Consider the following 21,041-nt stretch of genomic DNA (forward strand, 5'->3'; position numbering starts at 1 on the left):
TGCCAGTATTCTACTGTGCATTATCAGATAAACAGTAAGATTAAAAGCAAAGAAGCAAGCTATCCCTGAAATACTGCACAGCAATTTCAGTGCAAAATAAGGAAGTTTTAATATGCTAATTTCTAAACCCATGAGCTGGTGATGGCTTGGCAGTTCTTAAAGCTATTAGTGTACATAGCTGTGCTTTATAGTAGAATAAATTACAGTATCCAGCTAATGTATTGTGGCTGGTGGCCAAATTTTTACCTGACTGCATCCTTTGAAGTTGTAGATTGTGCTAGCAACTTAGCACTGAATGACTTCTGTATCTCTTTCACAGATCTGAGTTGCATTCTGTAACAGTAAGCAAGCACTCTGATAAAGAGGAATATAATTTATATTAACAAACTGGGAATAGCATTTGCCTAAATATGTGACTTTTAATTAGTAAAGCACCTCCTAATGCCTGAAACATGCTAATGAAACTAATTTATTGCTATGTTAATTGATTGATCTACTCAGAAAACTATGTAGAGACATTACACAATATTTAGCTTTCAATGGAATATGTTGCCAAGCACTGATGATTGTTGAAGTAAAAATATCTTAGATATATAAATTTGATTAGCACATTCAGATAATGCAGGAAGTTCCAGTGCAGAAATGTATGGTTCTGTGGAATTTTTGCTCATGATAGAATCAATATATCTTACTTGGAGTGGATTGTCCTTAACAAACGTATAGTTGTCTCACTGTTATTCTTGGTTTCTGCATTCCTCACTTTGTAACTGACAGTTTTGTTTTTAGTCTCTCATAACCTATGAGGCTTGACATCAAACTTAAAAAAAGTATCATGCCTGTTTTGATCTAACTGAAATGTGAAGAAGTAGGACAAAAAATTGTTTGCTCAAAGCGTATGAGAATTCATACTTTCATCTCTTTTCTTTCTGCAAGAATCATATTATGATGTTACACTGTCATTGGGGTTTGGCAGATATCGACACTGAAGATCTGTATTACATGGCATTCTACAAATGTAATAAATTTTCCTTTCCCTGCTCTGAGGAGTTAAGATGGTCTATGAATGTTAGAGGAAAACAAGGAAGGAAAAAACTGTATCAGAGGATACAAGGAGGAGAAACAGTGATAAAGAGGGCAAGAATAAGTAGGGAGAGAGACATACAAAACACTTAATTGTAAAAGGAAGATAGGTTGCATATAATAAGGGAGTGTGAAGTAAATACAATCCTTTGCATCTGGAGTCAAAATTTAAGCAAAGTGAAAATCTGGAGTCAGAATATATGCTTTGATGTTTATAAAAACTTTCCTTGTAGTTGTCAATCCTTCTCTCAATTGTAAAAATAGAAAGGAGTAGAAAATGTTTGATTTTTCTTAATTCTCTTATTCCTCTCAGCTGCATTTCTATAGATTCTATTTCTCTTCCCAGCAGTTGGTCATATTAAGGGAGATTTGCCAGCAGTGCCCATGTAACTTGATTTTATTCAGATGCAAGAAACTTTCTGTGCATGTCTCTGACTCCTGCCAGACAGTTTTCTTGCCCTTGCCCATACCTTCTTGCTCTCACTTCTATGTTCTCAGTCTTTCACTTTTAAGGCAGTACTGAGCCATAAGTGTTTCAGAATTCGGTAGAAGTACAACTGAAAACATTTTCTACTGCAGATTATGGCTAATAGCAAACATATTACAGAAGCACATCCTTCTAATCTCACCTTAAGGAAGCACCTTGGTGTTTGTTCAGTGTTGTGTTGTTCTAGGACCTAAGACACCTTGATGAAAAGGCATTTGTCATTTGTTCGCCTTGGTGTGATGCTCAATAAAACTGGTTATGTCCTACAGCTGCTTCATAATGCTCAAGGGTTTTAAGTATTTATTGCCTCATTATTGAGTCTTGCCATTGAAAAACCCAGCAATTTCACTTCCAGTTAGTATGATTCTTAACAGTTACCATCTCAATAAAGATAGTGAGACTTGCTCTGCAAAGTTACTTGCTACCAATTACTCAACAGGCCTCACAAATAGGTGTTTATGAGTCTGTATCCATCAGGTAGATTTTTGTTATGTTTCTTTGTATTCAGTGACCTATACAGTGCTTATGAGGAGAATACTTCAGTGTATACTGTACTCGAATTGAGTATTCTTCAGTCATCATTGGAAGTGTTTGAGGGCTTGTGATCTTTTATGGTTGCTTCAGAATAAATTCTTGTTTAATGCTGCCTGAGGAAAGAAGAATGTTACAACAGGCAATACCGATATTTTGTGACTGAACTTGGTGAAACAAATCAGGGAGAGGATATGGTATGCTATTTCCTTTATATGTGTAGAAATGTACAAGAAAAGTTCTCCATTACATGGTTCAGAGGAATGGGGACAAAAATGTAGAGCAAACAGGTTGAGAGTAACAGTCAAAAGGGACTTTGTGTTGCTATTGGTAGCTAACTGGTTTATATTGGTTTTCTCTATAAACACATGCTTTATGAAGCTCTGAAACAAATGGAGATTGCTGAACAAAGCCACATTCAATGCTATAGCACACTTCAGTGCTGTACAAAATGAGCTTTTAACAGTGCTGTGCATTTTCTGATAGGCTCTAAGAGTTAGTGAAAATGCCAAGTTGCCTTCCCTGAAAATACAAAATCATCAAATTACCTAATATTTTAAAATTTAATACCTTTATAACATGCAGAAATAATTTAATGTCACTTTGAATCTCTTTTATTGTTCTTGAGTATGCTTGTTTCCCAGTTTGTACAAGGCATAACCACTTTTCTTAGTCTAGGCAACTTGAGTTGAGTTGGAATGCTGGTCAGCTTAGCTAAGGAACTGGTCTGATCAAAATGTCTTTGGAGATATATATATATTCTTTTTTAATTTAAATTTTTAATTTTATTTGGCCCCAGGAATTGTGTTATCACTTTTTGTCTTTTCCCTCCCAGTTAACAAGAGACTTAGTAATGAATGACCAGTCTAAGAGTCATCCTTCTTAGTAGCATTTACTTCTTCCTTTTGTCCTGCTGTTTTACTGCTCGCTAATAAACTCAGCAAGTCTTTAGCAAGAGGTGGTTTTTCTAAACTCTAAAGTTTATGTCCCTGACATGCTTAACTTCTAGCAGTGCAAGAAAAGGTTAAGATTTTCTCATAAAAGCACACGCAGTTTTGTGTCATTACAGCAGCGATCCTTGTTTCCTTGGTAACAAGCAAGTCATATGCACTCCTTGTTACAAAGTGAACTCCTTATATATATATTCTGTACTGCAGCAGGTGTTTATGGGATTGGTAGCAAAGAGTGGGTTCTAGAGCCAGTAAAGAAAGTTTCAGTTTTGAGGCTGGGTAAAATAGGGAGAGCCAATTTGTAATTCTTCTCTTTACTTTGTATACAACATAAAAATAAACTAGGAAAGAAACTTGCAGAAATACAGTTTTAATTTCTGCCATCCCTGTTTTGCTGTCTTACAGTTCTTAGTTTAAATTTATGTTTCTGTCGATGAGGTAGTAATATAACAACAAATTGTAATGCTGAATACTCAAAAGTACAGGTTGATTTACACCAATAAAGTAAAAGCTTTATTATGTTTCAGAATGAAGTCAAAATTGTAAATTATCTTGAATAAAAACAAGTTAGTTGGAAGATTGATGCATTTGAGCACCAGTTATTGACATCCAGAAATGAGTAGTCACAGTTAGGAAAAATGTTGTGGAATAGGAAATGAGTTGTTTGTGTCTCACTTCTTCAAGTGACTGTGACTCATTAAGACTCTCTATCACTCTCCACCACTTTGAAATTTCTTACTTCTGTTGCCTGTATCATTAATGGGTAAGAGGTTTCTTTCTACTTCCTGTGGTTGGAAAGTTTTATTCGTTCCATGAAGATCAGGTTGTTGTTTTTTTCTCATTTCTAGTGGCACCAGTGATAAATGAGCCCAAGTCCACTCAAAAATCTGAATTAGCTGTCCATTTTCTCTGCTGGGATTTTTACAGCAAACATTAGCCTGGTAACTGAGAATGCTGCTGCTTAAGGCAATAAATTGTAATTGTGTAAATTGTGAAATAAAAGATACAGCTACCATCCATTCCCATATATATAATATATATAAAGTTAGTATGAAGTAGAGCAAGACAGCTATTTAAAGTAAGTGTGGAGATCACAGTAGAAAGAGGTAGCTAATAAGGTTTTAGACATCCAGCCATCACTCTGAGAGAATATATAATGCCTTTTGCAGAGTTCTGTATCTTAAGGTCTAAGTGTGAATCAACTCATTTTCCATTGCCCATCAACAAAAACTCGTTATTCCTTTCAGTGTACTTCTTGCATATTCCCCTAACTGGCAAGTATTTGCCAAGGTGTATTTGGTTAGCTAGGTCATAAACTGTTCCTAATTATGAACACACACACACACACACACATCCCACTTCTATTTTGTCAATAACTAATTCATAAACAATAGATCCAATAGCCTTTAAAGCTCCTTGTGCCAATTTTGAATTTGTAACAAATTTTTGCATCCTAGTTATGTAAAGTGGAGTAATATAATTAAGTGTGCAGTACTTCAAAGTACCATCCTCATTCTTCATAGCATCAAAGCATTTTGTGATGGAATACGGTATCAAGCAATCAATTTACATTTTTTTTACTTTCAGCAATATTGACAACCATCTTGAAACTTCTTTGTAATGAGAATGAAGGAACAAAGTTGTTCATGTCAAGCTTAGACATATGATAGTTTTACTTGCCATTCAGATACTGAACTAATGTTTGTTTCTCATAAGCACTGCTGTTTTGTACCAGTATGCTCACTTTACCTTCTTTTTACTGTCTGTCAGCACTGGTTAATGTATTTAATTAATTGCACATAGGAACAGAATATATTGTTTGGGTGTACAGTCCAGTGTGTAGGTTCTAATTTAAAATTAGTTTACAACAGTGCATAAAATCAGAAAAGTCCAGATTGCAATGCTAGGCTCTTGTTCACTGCAGTTGTTCTTTTAACTGGAGTGACTTGTGCAGTGAGAACTCTCAAGTGAGGTTTTCAGCTTGGAGAAGTGTAGTAAAAATGCCTTAAACTGGTAGTTTTCTCAAAATATATTTTGGAAGGTAGAGCAGTAGACTACTGCATACTTTGAAATCAGTTTTAGCTCATGGAAAGCATTCAGTAGATTCTGAGGTAATTTCCTCCCCCCCAGTGCATACATATATACAGTACTCATCCTGAAGCCTTAGAATACATATCTGTATTTCCTCCTTAAGAAGCTTTTGCCTTGCAGAGTTCTAAAACCCCATTGTCTCTGTTCATTGCTATCAATATACTGTAAGTGGATGTGATATATAAAATATAAAATGTGCATTTGTGGGGCATATGGGCATACAAAATGAAGTCTAGGTGACTATTTTAATATTGTTTAAAATACAGGCATCTGTGATATTATCTGTACAAGGCTACTGTGCTCATTCTCTAGGCCTAAGGTATGAACTCAATGGGAAAATAAAGGAAATGGAAATACCTGGCAAGGTAAGATAACCAGCAGCTCTTACAGATGCAATATTATGGTTGATTCTGACCATATTTGTATCTCTGATTCATTGTGGCGTTCTGTCAGTCATTTCATTGTGTGCGCTGCTCAGTCTGTGCACATTGCACAGCTCAGCCAGGCTTGCCTCAAAGTCTGCCTGTCAACTCAATTTACCAGTCTTTCTTTGTTAAATCAGGTCTCACTGAGAGCTTGAGGTGGGTGTCTTCTCAGTTCAGCAGGCTCTGCAGTGGGTTAACGTGCCATTTGTATTATCTCCAGATGGAATGCTAGTGTTAAATCTGGAATAAAAACAAATGCATGATTTAGATCTCGTACAAAATGATAATCAAGAGTTGCAAAGTATAACAATGAAAACAGTAAAATACAAACCAGTGTACATAAGACTGCTTTCTGTTAACCTCCTAGTCTGCATCTGATTACTAGCAGTTGTAAAATGATGACATTTGGCATTTTTACATCTGAAAAGAGACTGACATCTCTACAGGGTTGATAAAAATTTTCTTATAAGAGCACAGAACGTATTGCTACTTGAATAGCTAAGAGATCTTACAGGCTTTTCTCTCTTCCTTGCTTTCAGATAGCAGTAATTAAAGTTTCAGATCTTTTTGTCTTCATAAACAAGTACACGTGATATGTAAAGGAAGTTATGTCCCTTGTTTCCTGTGGCAGTACTCTTGTCAAAAAATTCAAGTTAAACAAGACCACACTTGGCCAAATCTATATGAATTCCCTGTAATGAAGTTGGGGCTTTCAAAGATTAGTTTTCGGCCTACTGAAATCTGAAAAACAGTTTGTAATATTTATTCTACAGCTGCACTTAAACTAGCTGATCTATAATTGCTTGTTAAATTTCTCTTTATGGAGATTATTTTAAGAAAATTGCCAGCTTCAGATATTCACAGTCAAATATCAGCATATGTGGCTGAGTATTGCATAACAGCTAGTTCAGGAGATATATTTTGGAGAATTTATAGATAGTGGAAGGGAACCATCTGCAGGTCTCTTACAGAAAATAAGTGTACCACCAGAAAGTGTTTTGGAAAATATAAACATGTTGTTTTGTAAGAAGCCATCTGGTCAGTCAGAGCAGTCTGTGTGCAAGTGCAGATGGATATGAGAGCTCTGGGATCCATAAGCCTTAGTTACCCCTCAAGATCTTCAAAACAATGTGTTAGAAAAGACCCCTTTTGATGATGTATTTATTATTTTTCTGTGTACAGCAATAGTACAAATGCTGCAAAATTTCATTCTCTTTTTGGTTTTTTGAACGCCAGAATACTGGAAAAGCCTCAGTCTGGAGACCCATGAGAAGTTCAAATTTCTGCTTAGAGAAGTCATGAATGTAATAGACACAGCTTTTAATGGGTGACAACAGGTCCAGACATCATTGGCTTAAATTGAGAGTATATGTTCAAAAGAAAGGCTTTGACTTGCCATTTTCAGCTTGAATCCTGTTAAAAGGGCATCTTGGTTAAGATCCTTGCTAACTGTGCAGATGACCTACAAAATCAGTTTTATTCCAAGACTTTCTAAAGTATGGAAGAATGGAAGAAATCACCTTGCAGTAAGTGTATATTTGATACACGAAGGCAGCATTCTCCAGTGAGAGCAACATTTAGTGGATTTGTTGTTTAGGAACCAGAGTCTGGGTGACATGACCTAGCAGGTTAGCGGTATCTCCTTTTGGTCAGGGCAATAGACTTGTGTTCTCTTTTCAGTTCTCAAACATCTATTGTCTTATCACCAAATTGCCTTTCTGACATTCTGTGAAATTGGAAGTGGTATTTTTTTCAAGGTATCTGATGCAGAAAAACAAGGACCAATTCCTGTAAGTCACTGCATGCTTTCATTTCCTACTGATGAGAGTCACAGTGGGGCACAGCAAGCATCAGTCAAGCAATGTTTGTGTTCTGTAGCCCTTAGATCAGGCCTTTGTGCAGAAGTAATCACTCTAGATTAAGGAAAGGGCCCTTTTCATATTGGGTGGTTCTCTGTGACATTTGCAAACAATTTTGGCACAGGATGGCATTTGCAAACAGTTTTGGCACAGTGTATTTATGTAATGCATTATCAGAAATACGCAAGCTAAGCTCTCAAACATGAGTTTATGATGTTTGCTGCAGATCTCCTGAAATGTCAATGTCTCAGTTCAGTTGCCCTTGAGAAATCTGTTAGGAGGAGAGGAAAAAAGAAAAGAGAGAGCAAGTGTTGAAAAACACTGTTCCTTAAATGAGAACGTGTGTGTAAATAGACTCCCATATGTAAATTTGCCATAATTACAAATATGGCAAGATTAAAAAAAAAAAATTTGCTAATGAAACAACATGACTCCAACATTTTTCTCTTAATGGAATCATTAGATTTGGAGTATTGCGATGAAAACCTATTCTGTAATGCTTAGTTCACTGGGAATAAACCCAAAAAATAAGTTTAATTGCTTTTCCACCATAGAAAAGAGTTTGAGGAGTAAAAGAGGCTTTGCTGAGGGATGGATATATGAGCTTTATTTGTTCAGCATGGGAAACAGTAAGGAATACTCATGAAAATGTGGTTTAGAAAAATCTGTTTCTACATCTTACCTTATATTGCAGTCTTCCAGTGCTTATTTGTACCATTTTCTGTGCAGCACTGTCAGTAATGGATAAATGGATGCATCCATTCAAATATAGCAAGCAAATAATCTTCGTAAGGGAGGTATCTTTGTACTTGTGCACACTCTTGGCTTTAATCCAGACCATAACAAGTTTGTTTATGCCTAACTGCACAGTTTTTCAAAAGGAGGTGGATTATTTCTTTCCCTCATTTGAACTTGTATTGAAAAAATATTTCAGCAGCCATCAATTTCTCATGTGAAAACAGCATGAATTAGCTACACGCCATCACTGAAATTCAAAACATCCTACAGAAGCTTTGTTCCTTGCTTTTGTTAGTCTGCCAGCTATAAACATAGTCCCTTCAATTCTGTTGTATTTCAGCTGCTATTTTTGTGGTGTATTTTTAATATGTTTGGCACTTCTGTGGTGATAGCAGAATCTATGAACAGCTAGTTGAAGGATTTTAGAATAACATTGTAATTATGGGCATTCATCTATTAATAACAAAAATTAATTGTATGTATGCATATACCTGCCATATCACTTCACATCATTAACTAATGAGTAAAGAAAGTGTTTGCTGCTAGTTTTTTAGGAATATGCTTTAAACTGTTTCAGAGGTCTCCAAATACATTTTCTGTAGGTTCAAATTGGGCCAAATGCTGGTTCAGAAATGCAAAATGACCTCAACTATGTGGAAATAATACAGGTAGCTTCACCACACAGCTCCAGTTCACCTGGAGAGATTGCACTGATAACCCTCTTCACACTTGTAACCCTTACTGATTCAGTGTAATACTAACCTAGGGACAATGTGACCGAAGTAATTTGTGTATTTACAACATCAGTCTAGGTGTAACATTGGGCTGTTCTTGTCTGTGATTATGTAGTCAGAATATCTGCAGAGTTCCTAAAGCAGAGCTGCTTTGTAGTGGAACAGTTTACTTTTGCTAAAACAATGCAGTTTAGACAAATTGCAGGAAAGATTTGTACTGAGAAGGCTGATGTTACTGTCTCCAAGAGCAGACCAGAGTAATTTTTCTTCAAATCTTCTCATATGAACTACACAGTCCCCCAGAGTGTGATTATACCAACAGCAGTATGATTTCTTTTCAAGAATTTTAAAGTGTAACAGAATTACACAAGAGTTTCATAGAACGTGTGATACATAGAAGAACCAGTAACATGAGAGTCTTCAGGGACTGCAGTTACCTGTAGTTAGGAATCTACCTTGTAAATTGTGTAACTCCTGCTTAATTTTGCAACTGCAAAATGAGCCAAGGAGTCTGTCTCTTACTATTCTGTGTCCACTCATTCTGAAATGTGTCTGAAATGTTGTTCTAACCTTTAAGAACTCATAAATTAATTATTTATAAGAGATTTTGTTTATTAGTCTTAAAACAGTTTCTGGGTAAATCATACTGAACAGCTCTGCATGTCTGGCTCCTTTAAAAATCTTTCAGTAGATGACTCCTACATATTAAAAGGGATAAATCCCAAAGCTCCTGCTATTGAGAATTGCTAGGTGTGACCAAAGGGAAATAAAACTGGTCTGGTTTGCATTGTCAGGCAGACAGAATATTTTACCATATTTTTACTGTTAGTGCTACAGCTGAGTCAAATGCATGTAAATCCTGAAGACTGCAACAAAATCCAATGGCCAGCTTCTTCTAAGCACAGGGTAGCTCTATGTGTAAGATTAAAAGACTGTCATGTCTAACTGTCAGCCATTATTAGTGCAGTCAAGTTTATATGTATCACCTGCGCACCTATGTAGGCCATAAACAGTCTTCATGTCACATCAGCATAGTCTTTTGCTTTCTGGGCAAGGAGGTGGTGTAGGCATACACTGTATAGAGTGTGTCCTAAGACTTCTCCTGCTGCTTGCAGTGTACAACATTTTATCCTAACAAGGATAAAATGCCTCATCATCTTACTACCTTCTGGTACTGTGTACATTCATGTGTAATATTGACCTCTAACTACAGATGCTTCATTGATCTATCTCTGAACCAGGGAGGGTCGGTCAGCAGCTTTTTCAGTTATCATTTCGTTAAAAATTTATTCAGAGCCATAAAATGTCCTCTATCAGGGTTGCCTAGTCTTCCTCACACCAAAATCTTCATGTGAATGCAAGTCACAAACCTTTAAAAGATGATAAAAGAAGGAACTTCATGGGGAATTAATAGGAAAAAGATACAAGTGCCTTCCTTGTGATCCCATAACTTCTGGGATAAAATTCTGCTGAAGCAGATACTTTGTGTATCAGCAGCTATTTACCAGCTTCTCTATGCAGCTGAGAACATTCAGCAGCTCATAAGTTGCTACTGTCCATTTGCCAGGCATGCAACTCTAGTGCTGGAGCTGCACTTAAATGGCTGGCAGCAATGTGAGAGTTACAGGTGATCCCTGTTGTCCTGGACTGGCTTTTTGTTAATATTCTCTCAAGCTTATTGCCAATTGTATTTATTTTTATTTTGAACTCATTGGCAAAGTTGCATTAGAGGGGTACCAAGATAATAAACATTGTAAATACTCTGAATCTGATGGTACCTGGAGTACTAACCCCAGATTTCAGGAGCTCATGGCAGTGTACTGTGCATTTAACTCTTGCTGGCATCAGTAACAAATTTTTCTCCCTGTTCGCCCAATTTGGAGTTGTAATTAAAAAAAGGATGAGGCTATATTTTTTTATTGTTATTTTCTTTCTTACAGAGAAAATAATTGAAATCTAACTAAACAGAAAATGTGATTTTGTTTGCCAATTACTGTAATCTTCCTTTTGCTGGATGGCCTGATGCTTGTTTAGTTTCTGTCTAATCCATCAAGAATGTTGCAGCCCAAGCTGGCTCCCGTAGTCATTTACTGGGCAGTGTCATACCTTCTGTGATTAGCTTTGCTTTCTGTGTTGGATTAAATATAAACATTAGTGCTTGTCTTCATTACTGAGAACAAAGTCAACATTTCCCTTGTTATTCTGTTGACAGTTCTGTACTTTATTTACATATTTTCCCATCTTGATTACTTTCGTTTATTTGGAGAGTATGGGTTTAATTCCACTATGCCAAGCCTCAGCTCACTCTCTATGATTATGTTTCCAGGAACAGGTGTACTATTTTCTATGTGAGTTGGTTTTAGCTTAGGGAAACTAAAAATAATAGCTTAACATTAACCTGTCACCCAAGACCTCATGACTACTAAACCATGGCACCAAGTGCCATGCCCAATCCTCTTTTGGATGCCTCCAGGGATGGTGACTCCACCACCTCCCTGGGCATCACATTCCAATGGCTAACAATTCTCTCTGTGAAGAACTTTCTCTTCACCTTGAGCCTAAACTTACCCTGGTGCAGTTTGAGGCTGTGTCCTGTTGTTCTGGTGCTGGTTGCCTGGGAGAAGAGACCAACCGCCACCTGTCTCCAACCTCCCTTCAGGCAGTTGTATACAGCAATAAAGTCTCTCCTGAGCCACCTCTTCTCCAGGCTAAACAAATCCAGCTCCCTTAGCCTCTCCTCCTAGGGCTTGTGCTTGAGGCCTCTGAGGTATTTTCCAACCTTATTGATTCTATGATTCTATGATTAAGAGCAATCTACAGGCTCCCACAAACTGAGATTAAGGCCTGTATTTTGGAGGTTTTCCTTAATGGATCACTATTGGGATCTAGGTTATGGTTAGAGTGCAGTAAAGTATTAAAAAAACACCCCAACCACAAACCCCAGAGTGATTGCTATAAAGCACTGATCTTCATTTTTATTATTGCCAACATATTTTCCAGAAAAGTGTTATGATTCTGTAGGATTCTATGAGTGGGTTTTACATTTCACATTCATAGCTGTTACTGTTAACATGACATCCGTTCAAATCAGGATCCATCCCTGAGAACAGTCATGGCAGCTCTCTCCTGCCTTGTGGCATATGTTAATATCATGCTGTAATCTTCACTTGAGAGAAACAGCTGATACCTCTTGATGGAGCAATTAAAACTCAAGCACTTGCTTGGAAGATCAAAACACCATGTTTTGCTCACAACTTTTCTTTATCATTCCATTTACATTTATGGTAATTTTAAAAGAAGAGTTTTATTCTTTAATAATGGTAATTATTTGTGCAGGTTGTTTTTTACTTGTAAAACTCAAAGCAAAGACAGCTAAGTTGCATTATTCCCATGGAGACTATTTAAACTACATTGAAGTATAAATGCTAGTGCTTGTGGGCAAATATACTTCCATGGCTGAATTTGGAGCAAAGAAGAGTCAGGGAGCTTGGAGGGGACAAAGCTTCTCAATAGAGAAACAGCAGCTGACTAGATACACCCGGGCCATTACCACAGCTCAGAACTAAAGCACCAACAGCTGTTTGCTCCCAGAGCAACATGAAACATGGGTGGCAGGTGTCCAGAGTAGGAGACTGGTAATTGTGTGGCCTTACTCATGAAGCTGAATTATGTGATGTTGAGGGTTAACAGTCAGACATGGTGATGTAAGGCAGGAATATTCAGGTGTTTAACATAAATTAGTGTAGGTGTCTTGGTGAGCTCAGTATCTGGTGAATGATAGGGATGAATAGGAAGGAAGAAATGTTTTAAGATTTCAGATTTTTCTTCCCTGTGATGTTGACAAAATTAGGTAAACTAGATGAGATGGTATTTTTTTAATTCTTTTTGTTGTGTGCCATTTGGCATGAAAGGTAGTTGGCTTTTTGCAGGTTTTGCTCTGTGTAAACTAGAGGTGGGTAGCCCACAGATGTAAATACATAACTCCTTTCACTGGCTTCTCGTATGCTGGTGTCTGAGAACAGGCTTGCTGTTGTTAATTCCACTGCCAATCCTATTGATTATGGGTTGTTTAAAAGCTAATTTGGTAATTAAGGTTGTCTCCATTCCATGTCATTGTTGCGTGCAAACAGCTTGTGAATATGGAGGAGGAAGTGCCTGGCTAGTCACTGTAATGCACTGCTGTCTCAGCACATTGAAATTGCTACTTGTCAAACAAGAGTTTTACTCCTTTTATTTTCACATATATGATGCTTTGTGAATCCTGATGCATGTCTTCTGGGTTTAGTTACCTCAACATTTTCAACAAAAATGTATCCTAGATCTGTCGTTGCTTTCCTTAAAGAACATAATTACAGTACTGGCAGGAAAAAATAAATCCAGGTATTCACCCAACACTGTTCTTCTGAAAGGAAATCCTACATTTTATTATTATATAAACACCCTTGAAACATGTTCTACTTCTAAATCATTTGTTCATTAAATTACCTATCACTGAGAAGTGGTAGACCATACTACTTTGACAAATTCACCTAACCACCAGCAGAGTAGAATGTTGGTGGTTTCTAGATGGGAATGGGTGGATACTGCCTCTCAACTAGTAATTGAAATACAATTTTATATAAATTACAAAGAAATCGTGAGCTTTCTTATGTGTAGTCAGTGGTTTCTGGCTTTCTAGTTAGTCTTGAGGGGGTCATCCATGTGAGTACTTGTTGTACACTGTGTATTTGTGCATGATGTTACCCTAGCTGGGGCACCACCAAAGACAGAAGGTAACAGTGCCTAAGTGCAGGTGTCACTATGCAAGGAGCGAGACTGCGAGTGTAATTGTTGCTCAGATGTAAACTAATGGAAGGTATTTTTACAGGGTTCTGAGCATTTCCTGATGAGCGTCTCTCATCCAAAATCTATCACAGCTATTATTCATTTTACAGGATATTTTGAATGGTTAATAAACATTTAGAGTACAGTAACTATCTTGTTCTGCTAACTTCAAAGTAAAGTTAGTGGGGATAAAAGAGAGACCTGATCATCAGAATTATGTACAGTGTCATGGTTTACAGAAAAATTCAAATATCAATGCAGATGAAGTGCGTGGAGTAAATCTTCATGCTGGTATGGAAACTGTTTTGTAGCATGAGAATATTCAAGTCAGGATCATTCAAATTATAACAAATGGAAGCATGATTATATGTAATTATTTCACAGCAAGAAGAGATTGAATACGTCATTATGAATACTGTGTTATGCTGCAGCAGTATGTATATGGAATTAGGAGCGGTGTATTAATTAAGCAGTTGGATAGAATATTAGAATTAATGCTTGTCATTTCTTGATCAATTCAGATCTGACCTTGATAGGAAACAATTACTCAGTTTTTAACCTGACAACATTGCTTTAGTAGTGTCTTCAGGATTTTCAGTGTCAAAGAGAGGGATTATCTTACCGTATCTTTCTATCTCTTCTGTTAATAGCTGACTATTGAAACATCCCAACTCAGTCTTTTATATTATTATGTGGAGGTTACCATTTCTCATTAATAATTATATTTCATTTCTACAAAATTGGGAGTGATGGCAGGAATGTGGCTTCAATTATTTTTACACTTTGCCAACTGGAAACAAGGATTTTACCCAGACCACTGCAAAGCAGGAGTTACTAGAGTATATAAAATGATTTGATGAAGTCAGAGTCTTTCTTAATAATACCACTCAAGACATGTTTTAGCTGATTGTAATTGGCAGAAGGTGCTGAGATATGTTGTATTAGCAAGTCAGAACTAGTTCTTATTTGTCTAATAAGGATCTCCGTATAATATAGGCAACTTTTTAAGGAAACTGCCTGCCTGAAGTTTGTTTGCCATGTTAAATGTTGAGGTTATAACCAGATATTAGATTATTCTCATGACAAAAATATTAATTGAAGAAACTGGTAAAAAAAGTGTCCCCAGATTTATCTGCTGGCTAATGCCGTTCTTCTTGAACTATGTTTAATACAACTCAAGCAAAACTAGAATAATGAATATCTCCAGTGATACATGTCAGATACCGACATATGAACTACCTGATCCTGAGCTTTGCTACACTCCCAAGATGTGTGTATTACTTCAGCTTTCTGATCTCTGGCTGGCATGATAGTATTTCCAATTTTCTAATGATTTTTCTCTCTCTAATTCTACTCTGAAGGGTAGACAATGAGATGGGAAATAAATATCTTCATGTAAATGTTCCCAACATCAGCTAAGAGAATACTGCAGTTCATACGTGTGTAAAGAAAAACACACAAAATGCAGTTTATGTTTTGATATGCAGCAAGAAGTGAAAGGTATGAATAAACTAGGAGCTGATTTAAAAGACCAGTTATTTTAAGCTGTTTGCTATAGATGCACCTCAGGCAGAACTTGACACCAAGACAAAATCGATGGAACTGAATTGGTATCCAAACAAATGCTGGGCAGATCAATCAGGAATGCTTAAAAGCTAAACAATGACCTGGTGGGAAGAAGGAATTGATTGCCTCAGCAGGTTGCTATTTTCTTCCAAATGGGACAAAGCTAGAATGTAGAAAAGAACTTGATCTTTTAATACTTGGACATTCCACTGCTGAACAGGGTAATGCCTGGCAAGCAACTGGCTGCCTGCCAGACTCAGCCTAGAAAATTAAACCCTGTTAAGACTTGAGTGGCTAAGAAGGTAATAGGATGAATGAAGAATATTTCATTAAAGCTGAACAGGTGTAACTCAGACAGATGTGGACTTAAAGAGTAAGTGCTTATCACAGGGACTTGGGGTAGTTGTTCTGTAAAAGTTATTCTAGAATAGCTACTTCCTGTGTTAGATTTACATATTTTAAATTTGTATTTTAATCTAAATAAACCCATCAGCTGTAGGTGAACTCTAACTCAGTCCCAGAAACGTGGCCTGGGGACTGTTTTTGCTGAGTAAGACAAATGTGGGGATTTGCAAGCATTGTGTGTAGGTATGCTTATTCTGCCCTCCTCAATCCTAAACAGATTGGCTAGAATAGATTCAGAACACGTGTCTCAATTTCATTTTTGTATGCATTTGCCAGAAGTACTGACAGAATAATTTTAAAGTCTTCATGCCTCTGCCCAGGAGTTCATGGAATATCTGGCCAGTCAAACTGTCAATAGGTGTCTTGTTTAGTGCCACATACTCTGAAGTATGACTGGAACTCAAGGCCAGATATAAACTATTAAATCTAGTAAAAGGAGCCAGAAGACATGGAAGATTAATCTTTTCTTCCTACTTGATTACCATGCATTTGGAGGTGGTTGGTAATTTTAGTCCCAGATTTAATAGTTAAACTTTCTCGATGTTATTTGAAAGTCAGCATTTTAATTGTAGACTAAAAAGAGAGAACTGAAAGAGACAATAGAGATGGTAAGTTTTCTTACCAGGTTTTGGAGGAGAGAGGATAGAAAGGGGCTTAGGATATTAAATGTATGAGTTTTAAAAAATATGCTAAGCTGCTTTTTTTTTTTTTGCTATCTGACATCTGTTTGTGAGGAAGTTGATAAATTCAATTTAAGCTCTAGTTTTCTTTTCCATGCTGGATGCACAAAGAGCTAATTCTTGAGATAAACCTACATAGCATAATGATTTGTCTTAGAATTTCAGTTGTCATTATAAAAATTAAATAAGATACTTTAGACAAGTTCTGTCTGTGCAGGTTATCTGATATATCTTGGAGTAGCATCATTTAAATTAACAGAATAGCTGGCAACTTTTGTCCTTCATTCACAGACATTGGTGTTCATGTCATTATCCTAAGAGGATCTAATTACCTCAGCCTTGCCTGTGAGGGCAGAATGATGTTGATTCATATCTCCTCATTTTAGGGGAATTAATTTTGCACCTTTCCCACTTCTTTTTCTCTGAGTGGCAGTTTTCCTCCAGGAGGGAGAATTAAGTGACTTCCCACTGGGGTGGCACTAATGTCATTTTGTGGAAATGCCAGCAGGAGGAGCTTGTGTATTAAAATGTACTTTCAATAAAGCAATCACCAAATTACAGTAATTGCACATAACACTGTTCTTTCTTCTGCAATGTAAACTACCACATAGTCCTGAAGTAGTTGTCTGTTGGTCTAATAAAGCTAAAGTACTATCAGCAGAGGCCATCATGCTGGTAAATTATCCTATTTTAGATTGAGAAAAACCCAGTGGGGTGAACATTTATTCCATTGTCTAGTTGATATTTATATGCTTTTGTATTTACATGTTCTGAAAAATACATATTTGAAGACAAAATCTGAACCCTCTGAAGGCAGTGTTCCATGCTGTATTTTACAAGCATTAGAGTATCAAATGCTTAGCTGCAATTTTATAAATAGTGTAAAAATAATGAGTAATAATATTCATGTTGCTAAAAGAAATGCATGCTAATGAGCACAGCTGAAATTGGATTCACATGATCAGAATTCTCTACAGCAACTTAGATAGCATTGCTGAGTTTCAAAATTAGAAATCACAGGACCAGAGTTGGAAGTCCAATTACCCTTGGCTACCAAGAAATAATTATGTATGCTAAATTAATTTTTAGAGGTTTTATTCTAGTGGCAAGAAAAATAAGGAATTAAAGATCTGACTTGTTAATCTTGTTATTAAAGAAGAGGAGGACTTCCTAGTTACCTAGGAAAACTAAATGCTATAGTAGGACTGTGGTGAATCCTTCATTATTTTAACTAAGGTCATGTTAGACTGTCCTGTGCAGAAATGTACAGTACATTGTCATTAAACTCCTTAATTTTATTTTGTTGATATTTAGCATCTGAACCGAACACATTTTTTTCTATACTACATAAAAAAAATATATGTTTTAGGAAGTAATGGCCAAGGTGTGCATTTTAGGTACAAAGCTGATGGCTACCGGTGATGCAGCTGCTGTAACAATTGCTCTGCTTTCTGCAAGTGCATTTTCCACTCAGTCCCAGAACTTGTTAAAGGCCTTTGCTTTGCTAAGATCTCTCCCATGTGGTTGCTCAAAATGCTGGAGTCTAACCTGAGTGTGCCTATGGCTTTTGCAGGGCTGGCTGACCTGTGAGGAAGGTCACTCTGCATGAAAACAGGAACAAGATAAAGTTAGTCATTGTCTTAAAATATATCTGAGAAGTATAGTGAGCAATTCCTCCCTTATGGACTTGTTAACACAATCTGAAGATAGGTAATGTAAGTTGGGTTTTTAAAAACTGTTAAAAATAAGTTTGGCTTTCTATGCTGTGTCATTATATTGCTTAGCTGAGTTGCAAAATGCAGAATTTAGTTTTATTTATTGATCTGTATGTAAGCAGTATAATTAAAAACCATATGGAGTCCTCTAAAAGAATGGCACGAGTACAATGCTATCCCTTTATACTGTAGTGTTCCGAGGAGTCTATAGCCTCTGAATACCAACTAGGTAAGCTGGAATTTTTTGTTACTGCTTGTTTTTGAACTTAATGTATTTCTTCTTGGAGTCTTTTCCAAAAGGCTCATTCATGTAAGACTAGAGTCTGTTGTGGGTCAGAAGAGATTGAAGAATTCCCAACAGGGATGTATTACCGGTGTACTTCATCATGTAATGATACATCCATCCATAATTAGAGGATTGTTAAGTAGAGTAGAGCATCATCCAAGCTCTTGTCTATATTGCCTGTATTTTTTATCACTTCAAAATGCTTTGCCCACCATTTCTGAACTGCAAGTCATAGAGATATGCTTCTATCCTGTAATCTGCAATCTTCCAGAAAGTATCAAAAGTTCTACTACTTCTCATTTTTGAAAGAGCCCATTTTGTAATTCACACTTGAGACACCAGTAGAAAGAATGCAGTTCTGTGTTGCTGAAGACGTGTGCTGTACTTTGCAGTCATGTGCCAGGCTCTCATAACATCTGCTTTTTTCATGTTTGGAATAATTAGAGAATAATTTATGTATAACATAAACTAGCTACTTCTGTCTTGTATTTCTTGTCTTCCTAGTGATATTCCACCTTCTGGAGAAGCAGTGAGCAAAAGCAACCGCTCAAGAGTGGCTACACGCTTCCCCAGACTATCTCGCGGCCATCAAAGGGAGCCACGAAACCTGGAACCTCAGAGTGGTGATCTTTGACCCTCTTTCAGAGTTGTGAATACTGGCACCACATACTTTAAGTTGTTCTGTGATTCCTTCCTAGCCTATATTTATAATTTAAGCTCCTGAAGAGACTACAGCTGCATCAACTTAAATCCTGAAAGGAGACATTTATTACTAAGGGTCGTATCCTGATTAACTACTTTGGAAGGCAGTAATCACTTTCTCAAAAGAATACGAGGGCTCTTCACCAGAGCTCAGCAAACTGAGAGGCATTTTCTTTGTTTTGTAAAGCTGCATTGCACATAGTCTCCTTTGTTATTCTGAAGTTTTTCTGTTACTATGAATTCTGTGTTTGTACTCTGTTTCTTTCTACATGTACATTTTTGTGTTTCAGAGAGGTGTGGGTATCATGTCAAGACAATTTTTTTTGTTTCCTTGGAAGAATAGTTAAGCTTATCACTACTTAATATGTCAGAAGGATGTGCTTAAAAGAACCTCACTAATTTATTACCTTTTGTAAATAGAAGGACTGGGGTCTTTTTAATTGTAAATCTCTGACACTCATAAAGGTTTTTAAAAATCTCAACAAAGTAGATGACAAGGGAAAAACATTACAGGTAGGAAAAAATCTTTTGTACATTTCTAGTTAGGTATTCTTAACAGCTTTCATCTGTGGGAAGTGATTATTAAAAATCAGAGAATGTAATAACTTTTTAGTGACATTTCAGTCTTGTGCTAAGGCTGCGTGCAATAGTATTGATTTCTACAAACCACCAGAAGCATACACAAAATTAGCACGGTGCAAAGTAGTGTTTTCAAGTCTTGGGTCACGTTTTGTTATTAATTTGTTGCTGATATTGCAGAACAGTCCATCATTAAAAGGGCAGTGTGGAATTCCTCCTCTGATTTTGTAAAACTCTTCACACGGTGATTCTTAAAAATTGCCTGTAATGAAAGTGCCTGTTACCCATCACCTCTTATTGAAAAGTAGTTTGCAATTGTACTACTACTGTAAGAGCAACTAAAAGAAATGACAAGAATTATTACAAGTGGTGGAAGTCCTGACATGGATTAACTGGAATCCAGTTCAATACCCATTAGCTGCACTGCCGTAGGCAGTTAATTATATGTTAGCTATCTTCTTCTCTTCATTAAGTTTAAGCAGCATACATTCACATTTTCTATCAATTGTATTCTGGTTTTCCTTTGTGTAAGAACATCTTTCTTCTCAGAAGTTTTTTTTTTTTTGGATAATGTTACTTAAATGGATGTATCTTGTAATTTTATTATCCATTCATTATATTAAATTCTCATGTCAGTTGAAATCTAATATTACCCTGCAGAACGAAACAAGCCGATGGTTAAGAACAGATTATTTTACATTGGTGCTTTACTGAAGTTCTAGGAAACTGGAACTTCTGTTCTGCAAATCTGTGACCATCATGTGTTGTTTAGTCAGGTAAGTGGTCCATTCATTTCCAGTGACTTTTCTGGAGTGAGCAGGGGTTACCCACAGAGACTGGCATCAGTGGGCTTGTTTCTGTATAAGCCTCAAATGCCAGATTCGTACCATTGAAATATGTAGCTTAAAGATTGCACTGACTAGCAAAATGGAATTCAGTCTTGCTGTTGGTGTGAACTACAGTTTGTTTAAGAAAAAGGGAAGTGGGGGCTTGTCAGTTAATGCTTCTGTGGGCTCCTCAGTCTGATATACTGCTGATAGCTTAGTTTGTTGAAAAAAGTAGCTATAATGGTGGTCCCACTTTGAAACAATTCTAAATTAATTTTTCAGAAAATGGAGGCTTAGTTGATAGAAATTTAACTTGCATCTATTAACGCTGAATTCCAGGTAAATTGGACAGAAAACACCCTGTGGCAACCTTTGTGATGTATCTGTGAAGCTGTATTCATTTTCTGGAAATAATTCACAAATTAAAATACTCCTTAATCAGAAAGTTGAGAATGGTAAGAAATCTCATTTAGCACAGACTAAATTGTAACTTATTTATTGTAGTTGCTTAGGAGATTTTGGGGGTTTTTTTGTATCTACATTTGGCTCTTGAAACTATTTC

General features: G+C 36.6%; 1 protein-coding gene across 1 annotated transcript in view; it reads left to right on the top strand.

Moving 5' to 3' along the window:
- The window catches only part of SNX29 (sorting nexin 29), a 93,136-nt gene extending 72,528 nt beyond the window's left edge, over positions 1 to 20,608 (top strand). The window contains exon 22 of the mRNA XM_054180725.1: positions 18,876 to 20,608. Coding sequence (XP_054036700.1) covers positions 18,876 to 19,005 — 130 coding nt within the window. The 3' untranslated portion in view covers positions 19,006 to 20,608. The remainder of the gene's footprint in view (positions 1 to 18,875) is intronic.
- The last annotated feature ends 433 nt before the right edge of the window (positions 20,609 to 21,041 follow it).

The sequence above is a fragment of the Dryobates pubescens genome, chromosome 4, assembly GCF_014839835.1.
Source record: "Dryobates pubescens isolate bDryPub1 chromosome 4, bDryPub1.pri, whole genome shotgun sequence".
Lineage (NCBI taxonomy): Eukaryota > Metazoa > Chordata > Aves > Piciformes > Picidae > Dryobates > Dryobates pubescens.